We start from the raw sequence: 10,454 nt of genomic DNA on the forward strand, positions 1-10,454 counted from the left end.
CTCTGGATAAGCTATTGCAACTCAGTCTCTAGTCTGTCGATCTGTAAAATAAGTGTAACTTTCGGAAAGTAGATAATGTGCTACTGCTTTGAGGGGCTCAGATGAAAAGTGATATAGCAATGCAGACTGTACTGATGCCGTATACCCAGTTGAATGACATGGGTTGTCTTCTTTAAAAATAAACTCCTATAGCCAGCTTCATATATATATAATCATCTCTTGGTGAGCTGAGGAGTTGTATTCAGTTACTTTCTGTAAAGTACTGGACATCTGATGGAAAATTCACGGGTCTTCTATGCTCATCCTTCTGAATTTCCTGAGCTCTTGACTCAGCTAGGGAAAGTACAAGTGTCATAACTTGTGGGAGGGAAACAATTGTTTTCCTATAGTCTTTAAAGGTGTTGGTCTGTTCTCCATGTGGAGAGCCCCACTGCAAAGAGCCTTACTACCTGCCATTATGTATAAAGATCATGTCATCTCTATGATCCCCTCACTATTAGATGCTGCACTTTGTGTCCCAAATAAGTGTTCTAGGGAGGTACTAAAAATCAAGATTTTTCACCCATGCTGTCATTTGGAAGCCCATGTGCTTGTTCTGTGTTCTTCCTAGATCCAAGGAAAAGCAATCTTGTGGAGATGATACTGGATGTTAATGTCAGCCAGCTGACGGAAAGGCAGAAGGGTATGTTAATCCGTCAGATAGGTGTTCTGCTGGGCGTCCTGGACTCGGACATTACCGTACAAAAGATCCAGCCGTACACAGAGCAGAGGTAGGAGCGATGAAGGGGTATTAAAGCAAGATTCACTTTCCAGTGGGAATCAGAATGGATAATGACGGCATGCTGAGATGCTGCTTAAACGTCTGTTTACTCTCTCTTTCTGGAATGTAGGGATGAACAGTTGACATGTAATTGTGGCCAGATTCTCTTGGTAATGTTTTCTCATGTCTGATTTGCAGCACAAAGATGGTGTTCTTTGTGCAGAACCAACCACCCCATCAGATCTTCAAAGGGCACGATGTAGCATGGACACTCAAAAGTGAACTCCGGAAACAGCAGTCGGACTTCCTCATCTTCCGAGCACTAGAAATTAATACAGTCAGTAAGTAGGAGTAATGGTGGAAGGAGCTAACATCTGTTCCTCTCCCTCTACAGATGCTTGCGGGACCAGGGGGCCTGGCACAGGTTGTTACCCCCCCCCATCACCCCTCCCCCAAGAAAATATTCTAGGTCTAGCTCCAATAGTAAATGAAAGTGTAGCCCATTGGGCAGCGAGTGTTCTGTCCCCGCCCGCCCCCACACACACGCACACCTGTGTCTGCTCCACAGAGCCTGTTACAGCTCTCAGCTTGAGAGCTTGGCTCTTTAGCTGAAGTTTGGAGACACTTGTGCTTTTAGATCTGGAGCTGCCAGGTTCAATCCCCAGTGTTGGCCGAGAGGGTGATCATCACAAATGCATCCCCATTCCTACTCCAGGTAAGCTGTGCTGGGAACCTGCCTCTTCCCTTTTGGCCTGTTTATGGGAGAGCACTGCAGCACCACAGGCCAGCTTTGCTCTCTGCTTAACGTGTTTGAAAAAGAAGACACGCTTGGCATCCATCTCACTAAAGCCACCTAGGGAGAGGGTTAATTATCCTTAACTTTCTCAGTGGGTCTGGAGAGGCTCAGACACAGCTGATCTGTTTGCAGCTCTAGCTATCTGATCTAGAGAGAAATTTAGCTCAGTTTTCTTAAGAAATGAAAACCAGAAATGAGAAATCAGGTTGGTTTCACAAGCCGGTGAGAAAAGGGAAAAAAATACTTATCGGGTGAGTAGATTCAAGTTTGATCCCCATGGGGTTGGGCAGCCTGGGAACTGTATTATATTCGCCATTTTATTCTTTTGTACTATACCAGTTCTAAATCATGTGCTGTCTGTTGCTTAAGTCTCAGTCTAACCTCACTCTCAGCCATTCCTGTCCACAGCATGCCAGCTGAATTGCTCCGAGCATGGGCGCTGCGACTCCTTCACCAAGCGCTGCATCTGTGACCCGTTCTGGATGGAGAACTTCATCAAAGTGCAGATGGGGGAGGGCGAGAGTAACTGTGGTATGTGCAGTCTTGGGGGGGGCGGGGAAGGGGGATGATTTCCTTTCTTGAAGAGTGCTGCGTGGAAGGAGCGGAGTGCTGCCTAGTTGAACAGATGGTGCATGAAACCCCTGGCCGTGCTGAAGAGCAGTTGTCTGCCAGCGTTAATTCAGCTGGGTTTTTCCTAACATCCAGTTACCTGGATTTGGGGCCCAGTGTGGTTAATGGCAAAACTCTCATTGATTTTAATGGGAGCAGGAGCAGAGTCCTTATCCTGGTCAGTGAATATTTGGTAGGGAAACTGATCTCCAAAGCCCTCAGATGATAAACTCCGATGAGAAGAGTTGAGTCCATTTTCAGCATACGGCTAGCACCCCGGTCCTTTCCCTGGCTCACACAGCAAAGTGGACTCGCTGCCCATGCTTCTGCCTCCATTAAAGGAAGTCTAATGCCAACCTTTTGTGTGATTATGCTACAGAAGCAGAATTCACTGTTAAACCAGACCGATGCTTCCCTGCCACAGAGGACTAACTTTTTAATAAGTTAATACATAGTGGGAGAAGTGTCTTGCAAGTGGCATGGGCCTGGAAAATCACATAGCCTATCAGCGAGCAAAGAGAGGGCCTGGAAAATCAGCTCTGAAATGTGTCGTTTCCCTAGAGAAGTTAGTGCTAGAGCTGGCAATAGAATGCTGGTCTCTTGAATGCTATTAAGTGATGAGGCTCCGTTTTGTGATGATTGACCTTCTACAGGAGGTCTCACCTAAAGTCCCAGCTATGAACTGCGTGAGATGCTAAGTTGTGTATCTCTTGGGTTTTTTTGGTCACAGAATGGAGTGTGCTGTATGTGATCATTGCGTCCTTTGTTATTGTGGTTGCCTTTGGAATCTTATCCTGGACCGTGGTCTGCTGTTGTAAAAGGTAATAACTTGAGCCCTTAAACCAGGGATCTCAAACTCAATTTACTTTCGGGCCAGGGCCAGTGCCAGTCCTCAATCCTCTCAGTGGGCCAATAATGTCACTCATGCCCCCCAAAACTCCACCCCCCCCCACCTGCCTAAGGCTCTGGGAGGGAGGAGGTCTGGGGTAGGGAATTGGAGTGCAGGCTCTGGGAGGGAGTTTGGGTGCAGAAGGGGTGAGAGGTTGGGCTCAGGGAGGGGTGCAGGCTCTGGGAGGGGATCGGGGGTGTGACGCTTACCTGGGTCTCCAAGATGGGGCGGGCCGGGGGGCTTCTGTGCGCTGCTGCCCCCAGGCACTGCCCCCACAGCTTCCCGTTGGCCGCAGGGGCGCTCAGGGTGGGGGCAGCACGCACTCCGGGGCCGCAGGGAGGGGCTGGCAGACACATGGAGCGAGCAGGCAGACGCCGCTTAGCTCCACTGTGCTGCCGGGGCCCCGGGACATTTTAAATTGCCTGTGGGGGGAGCGCCCGGGGGCGGCAGGTGGGGCCAAGGGAGAGACCTGGCCCCAAAACTGCTGGAGCCATTGGGGAGGTTCGCTGGCCGCAGGTGGCCCGTGGGCTGCGAGTTGGAGACCCCTGCCTTAAACCCTCATCTCTAACACTTCAGTGCGTGTAGCTACCTCCTGAGTCCGAGGTCTTGCAAACGGATAGTCTAAGCAGGTCACTTTACATAGGCTCTGTTATTCCCGTATCTAAAAGTGTGTCATTTGTTGCCAATTTAGAAAGAATGGAGTGTGAACAATGGTGTAATGAGGGGAGAGTAGGGCGGAGGGGTACAGGTGAAACATAAAGGTCCTAGAACTCAAGGTTCAATTTGGATGCAAGATTTTGATTAGCGTAAAATTGTGCGACCAAAGTAACTTTTTTAATATAGTGTTCTCTCCTATGGATAAAACTGGAAACAAGTTACACAGCTCTTACGTTTAGATCTTTTCCTGTCTGGGTTTGTCTAAATATGAACTTCAGCCTAACTTTTTTCCTCCTCCCCCTCTCCCTCCAGGCGGAAAGGAAAACCCAAAAGGAAAAGCAAATACAAGATTTTGGATGCCACAGATCAGGAGAGTCTGGAGTTAAAACCAAACCTCAAAGCAGGTAAAACATGAGAGAAGATCTTAACGTTAGCAGAATGCTGACACAGGAAATCCCGCTCCTGCGGATGTAAAATCGCAGTGTGAAACTAGCATGGTATTGAGTAGTGATGACGATGCTAAGAAGGTCTGGACTCTTGCTTCAGATCTAGAGACTGGTCACTTAGTCAAAGCATCAAAACCTCTTTGGTCTAGAAGAGAGGCTGGAAACTGCCTAAGAATAGTCTCTGTCCTGGTATTTCCAGCTTCTGTCACATTAGAAAAAGCACATGAACAGCCACTCCTGGTATGGCGGTACTTCCGGTTCTGAACCCAGCCAGATCCAAGCAGTGACGAGATGGGCAAAACCGTAACCAAAATCTGTTTCTGTAAAGAGTTTGGGGCTCAATTCTTGGGCCTTATTTGAACACGTTTACTCATCTCTAGCAGGATTAAAAACCCATTGCCCTCATTAAACCTTTCGGCTGGATCCCAGAGCTGAGACTCTGACACATACGCGTTGCAGCTGAGAAATGGAGTGGCATACTGGGTTTGGACTGGCCAACGAACAGCAGGAAGTAATTTGACTTCTCAAAAGGCACTGGGGACCATGCTCCTGCACAGCCTGGTCTGTTCTTCTGACGATAGGCTCTGTGATTTTTCTCTCTCTCCCCCCCCCCCCCCCCAAAATCCTCCAGCCTAAAATGTCCATTTAAAAATATCCCAAGAGTCTATGTCAAAGTTAATTGTTCCCTCTTGTCGTTGCTAGGCAATGGGGCTGTGTGCAGAGAGGTTCTCATAACTGTAGTGAGTATGAACTGGGGTGGGTGGATGGGAAGGGGCCTAAGCAAAGAGTTTTTAAACCTCTAGATTCCTTGGGATCACAGGTTTGAAAGCCTGCCATGCTGGCTAGGAAGACTGATGTCCCCCATGGGAACAAGAGCTTTTAAAAACCCAGGTTGTGCATGCTCTGTGTAAACACAGAATCCATTGGCCTTTTCCACCAGGACAGGGTTCGTCCCTGTGTCCTGGGCCAGTATTTCCCTCCCCCCTCTCACCTGGTGCATCCTGCTGGTTGTCACCCTCCACCCCAGAGATGGCTGCATTTGTTATGCAGGTGATCTAGAAATGGTGTGTTTGTATCTGTAGAAAGCCTGCACCGAATCATTGCTGCTGGGGAATGTGGCTGAGGGTAGGAGGAAGAGGTTGCAAAGCATGTGTAGAACTTACACACACCCTCCAAAGAGTGAGAGAGATTTTAGCTCTTAAAATAATTCTTACTAATGAGACTCTTCACCTACTGTTTGTATGAAAGGGAGAGGTTGTTTTAACAGTGCATGGAAAATAGTCCTTAATCTTTGTTTGCTAGCTGAAAATAATTGCTCATCCTAGTATTCTCCTACTTAATGGCATGCCAGCAAAGTGAACAGTACCTAATGACGCAGTGGAGGCCATTGCCATGTCTGTGGGAGCAATGCATCCTGAAAGCCATTGAAGAAAGCGGGTGCTTCCCCCTCCCATAACATGCCCACCCAAGTTAAGTCTGACTATCTGGCAACTAGCACCGAAGAGCCTGACCACCAAACAAAGGGCTTATTGTGCCACCATCACTCTGTGGCAAATGTACCTCAAACTCTCACTTTTCACTGGTAACTAAATTCCCTCCTTGATGCTTCAGATATAGTCTGCTAAGCAGAATGTCTCTTTGCCCAGTTTACATATGGGAACGTTCCCACTTCCAGAGCAAATATTGCATTTCACCATAAAGTAAAAGCTGAAATCTAAATTACTTCCTCTGTTGACAGTATCAGTAAACGTGTCTCTCCTCCGCCCTTGTGAATTTAATCTTAATTCAGCCCGTTAATTTACCTTCCTTCCCTGGCAGGCCAGAGGAGAAACAGTGATATTCCGTCACATCCCTGCCTACTCTTTACTACAGCCTCTAACCCCAATAGAACTATATCTAGGCAGTGCCCTCTCCGAAGGGCAGTGAGGTGTGACAGCCCCAAACACCTCTCATCCACCCTGACAACCTCACCAATTTCTCTGCATGTTGTGTCCTGGAGCATCTCAACATGAATGTGTGACCCTGATTGTGTCACGATGCCTGAAACAAATTCAGGGGTGGTTTCTTGTCCCGCAAGCTCGGTGGCTCTTGGAGGGAGTTGGGGGATAGCTCCAGGAGACTCCACTGAGTTCTGGACGGATGATCTGTGCCTAATAGCAGCACCGAGTGAGCCTGCGATCCCTTCTCCTGTTCGCTCTAGTGTATGTTACTGAGAACGATGAAAGTGTTTCTAATGTGGGATTCTCTTTGGCTTCTTTCAAAGGCAGCAGACAGAAAGCTCAGGTCCTCAACACCAGCCTGATGCACTCCGAATCTGAACTGGACAGCGACGAAGCCATCTTCACGTGGCCGGACCGAGAGAAAGGGAAACTACTCCGGAGTCAGAATGGCTCCCTGCGCAATGGACAGGTGCTGCCCAAACCGAAGAACCAGAGGGAAGAGATCTTATAGCCAAGCCCTAAGTCACCTTTAGCTAGGGGACCGAGCGAAAAGCGGGGCAACTCCATTCCCCTGTCCCAGGGGGGCCCTTGGAGACCAGCTGGATCGTGATAGGTCAAAGCTGCTAACTTATTTCATGGAAACTACCTTTGTTTTTGTGGTTCGACTAGAACTGGTTGTACTTGAATCCTGACTTCAAGGGAAATCAAAGGGAGGAAAAGGAACTATGAAATACAGACTACCTGGCATCTGGAATGCAACAGGACAGAACCACTTACCACAGCTGTGAAAGCACAGAGCCACCCACCTCCTACTGCAATGGAGGCAAAATTCCCATGGACCTTCAGTCTTCTCCCCACTGGAGGTTTCGTCTCTCTGAAGGAGGGTCAGGGAGAACCGTGCTTTGGGCTCCCATCAGACCACCACAGCCTCCAATAGTGATGGCACACTGACTGACCTTTTTAAAAAAGAAAAACAAACCTAGCTCACATGCTACTTCAGCTGCAGAAAAAGCTTTTCCCCCCTCTCTACCCCACCCCCCTCCACTGATTAAGCACCATTTTCTAAAAAATTAACCTTGTCCTTTCACACCAGCTAACCGCGTGGAGTGGGGGACATTCAAAATACCGCGCTCACCCAGAATGGGCTGCTTCCGTTCACAGCTATGAGGGAGTTGTAATTGTTTTAAATTGTTAGTCTTGTCACTGGGAATGGAGATAAAATGGCACCTAATCAGATGCCGAAAACTTAGCTGGAGTGAACAGCCCAGCTCCAGAGTCTGTGCTAGCCAGCTGAATGGGGCACCCCATCCCTGCAGCCAGCCCTTCTGGGTTCGTACCAGACCCTGGGGATCATTTGCTAATGGGAAGGAGAGTGCCTGCCTTTCTGGTATCTGTGACTAATAGCTTAATTCCAAAGCCCTGAGATGTTTATTCAGCTCCACGGCACACTGTGTAGATTCTGAAACGCTTCTACGTGTGCTCAGTAACACTGTAGAATATCAGTACTGCCCTCCCTGCTGTAAGATGCCATGACGCTGTCCTTTCTTCTAACACTTACACACGTCAAAGACAAACATGGGTGGATACCTTCACTCCCTGATGGCTGGACGTCCCCCTCCAGCTGGCACCTCGGTAGCCTTTTGTTGTGTTGTCACTGAGTAGTCCTGTGTATGCTCCTAGCATTGAATTGTTTTGACTGACGTCTGACATGCACACTTCAAATTTATTAACTGACTGAAACAGGGACCATTCAAATCCTCTTTGCCTGAATATCTGCAGGTGGCTCTCAGAGGCACGTCCCAGTATGGAGTGTGTCCTCGGTGGGCAGCGTGGTTCTGGACTACAGGCCCCTTTCAGTCAATGACAACGTGGAGTTGAGTGATTGTGTGTGACGCTCCCTCCCCGTTGCCATGTCTGTCTCAACACGCTGCTTTCTTGAGCCAAACCTCCATCCTTGGCAAGTGTTTGCCCTTTTCGTTGGGGTGTCAGATGCCTCTGCCCCTCTAGGAGGAGTACTTAGTTCATGGCCTTTCTTTGTGTTTAATTAAACTGGTAACTTGTTTCATTGGCTTCCTTTTTTGGATACTGAAAGACAAAAGGCTTTAAACTCCTAAGTTGTATTTATATTGCTGCACTACTGACTTGCGTTGAACCAGATGAAGATTAAAGGCACTATTTAATTTGAGGGAGTGTTCCCCATTGAATGTAGTCATGGCTGCTGCTAACTTAATGTTTCCGTGCAATCAGATGTCTTCCTTAGGCACAAGTGTTGGATTCTGTGTTTATTTCTACTTGGCTAATAAGACATGAGCATTTTGCCCAATTGACTTAGGCCAGCCGTAGTTCTTGACCTCACTCGATAGTGCACTGTAGCGCGGACTGCACTTCTAGCACACAGCATGTGTGCGCTCCTGTTCCTCTCTCCAGACTTCTGTGGTGGGCTCAGCCTGGCTGTTCTCCCCCTAGGTGATGGGACCCCCAACATGTTGCCATAATCCCACATCCACTCCTGCCTTTCCCCCACCACCCAGGGCGAAGGTAACACCAGACTTCTCCATTTAAAGGGACACAGTCAAGTTAAAAATCACACTTCTGTCTGAAATTTACTGTTGCTGTGAGTAGCACTGAAACCTATGGGCAGGGTGTCATCCATGAAACTCTTTTAAATTGATGGTAGATATCCCTTTAATCCTCTCCTCCTTTAGGCACATACTTGAAGCTTGTCACTCCCCTTTCGTCCTGGGGAGGTCCTCCCTGCAGGGAATTCTCAGCCTGTTTTCAGCAGTGAAGCTTTTAGGGATTCTTTTGCTGCTGAAATCAGTACCTCTCACAGGAGATGCATGGTGTGCCTTTACACTGGCGCTCTGCCTTCCTGTGTTGGAAGGGGGAAGCATTCAAACCTGTCCAGCTATTACTTGACAGCACCTTTGTTAGCTGAGGGTTTTTTCCTTCCTCCCGTTTCACTGTGGGAACTGACCACTTACACTGAAGTGCTTTAGTTGGCTGACTGCACCGTTGGCGATAGAATAGTTGTTTCCTGCCTGGCATGGAGACGACATGCATTTTGCAGAAGACGATAGGCCTTCTACCGACTCCTTGCTAACCAATTTTGGTAGGAGAGCTTCCTGTCCTTAGTCATTTGTCATCTCAAAATGCAGGCTTATGACCGCAGATCACAAGTCCCGAAAGTTAGATTTCCTGCTTGCCATTAGTATTCTTTTATTGTGCAACATGCCCCCTGTGCAGGAAACACCCCCTCAGCCACCCCCCAAAAAAACCCTGTTCTGCACTTCAGATATTAACCCTTTTGTGCCTCTAAATTGTTTCACCCTAACAGAGGTTACAAAGAAGTATGTACAGTACATACACATGCCCTCACTGTGCACTGATAAGTGTGAGAAGCTTTTCATAAATGAATTTGGAATCTAGGAGACTAATATCAATCAAGGGACAAGAGGTCAGTGAAAAACCCTGACAAGCAGGAGATGGAAGCATTAGTTGCCTTGGTGTGAAAATCTCCATTAGGGTGGAAGAGGGTGTGGGCAGATTGCTTGGAAAAAGACAACAGCCCATGTTAGAGAAGATCCTCCTCTGATGTAGGAGTGTGTACAACGAAAGCATTAGTTTAAAATCCTGTAACTCCCTTCCCTCCTCCCCCAGGGTTTTATTAATATCATTGCTCATTTGTTACCTAAGTACCCTGATCCTAGTTTGACCTTGCAATAAGAAGTTTTCTGCATGGCTATGCATTATAATTTCACAGTTAGAGACTCTATGGCTACAAGTTACCCATGGGTGGAAGTTAAAAGCTGAGACATCTGGTAGATGAACCATCCGCTGAATTTGATTTTGTTTTCCTCGCTCTTCAGTGTAAATGTACTTCAGACACACACTTGTGTTTAGTAAAGATGTTTGAGTCAGAGGCCAGAATCTCTTGCAATGTTGAGATCCAGTTTTAAATAGTTTGTTCTGATTTTTTTTCCTTGTTCTGTACACTGGAGCTGCCCAACCTGTCTGACCTTTAATTTCATTTTTGTTTGATTGCAGTGTTACTTGGATCAAGACTGGAAAATGATTTTTTAAAAACCACGTTTCTTGCAAATAAAAGGGGAAGTTGTTTTGCTGCTGCTTATTTTACTTCTGGCTCCTGTGTCTCTCTAGATATACTTTGAGGGGGTGTCTAAACCAGGCATCCCAAATGTGGGGCTCTTCCATTTGAAAAATACGCTGCCTACAGTCACTCAAATATCCTTTTGTTCCCTTTTCCCTATCTTCAGTGTCTGCAAAGCACTTTTGAACCATTAATAACAATGGTGCTGCCGCTGCCTTGCCCAGCTGAGTGTTGTATTTGCAACTT

At 47.4% G+C, this 10,454-nt stretch overlaps 1 protein-coding gene across 2 annotated transcripts in view; it reads left to right on the top strand.

Moving 5' to 3' along the window:
* Positions 1-10,234, top strand: part of KIAA0319L (KIAA0319 like) — a 54,741-nt gene extending 44,507 nt beyond the window's left edge. For both annotated transcript variants that reach the window (XM_034754371.1, XM_034754370.1), the window contains exons 16-21: positions 611-770; positions 959-1,101; positions 1,965-2,087; positions 2,896-2,986; positions 4,024-4,115; positions 6,421-10,234. In XM_034754371.1, coding sequence (XP_034610262.1) covers positions 611-770; positions 959-1,101; positions 1,965-2,087; positions 2,896-2,986; positions 4,024-4,115; positions 6,421-6,608 — 797 coding nt within the window. In that variant the 3' untranslated portion in view covers positions 6,609-10,234. The remainder of the gene's footprint in view (positions 1-610; positions 771-958; positions 1,102-1,964; positions 2,088-2,895; positions 2,987-4,023; positions 4,116-6,420) is intronic.
* The last annotated feature ends 220 nt before the right edge of the window (positions 10,235-10,454 follow it).

Source organism: Trachemys scripta, chromosome 20, assembly GCF_013100865.1.
Source record: "Trachemys scripta elegans isolate TJP31775 chromosome 20, CAS_Tse_1.0, whole genome shotgun sequence".
In the NCBI taxonomy this organism is placed as follows: domain Eukaryota; kingdom Metazoa; phylum Chordata; order Testudines; family Emydidae; genus Trachemys; species Trachemys scripta.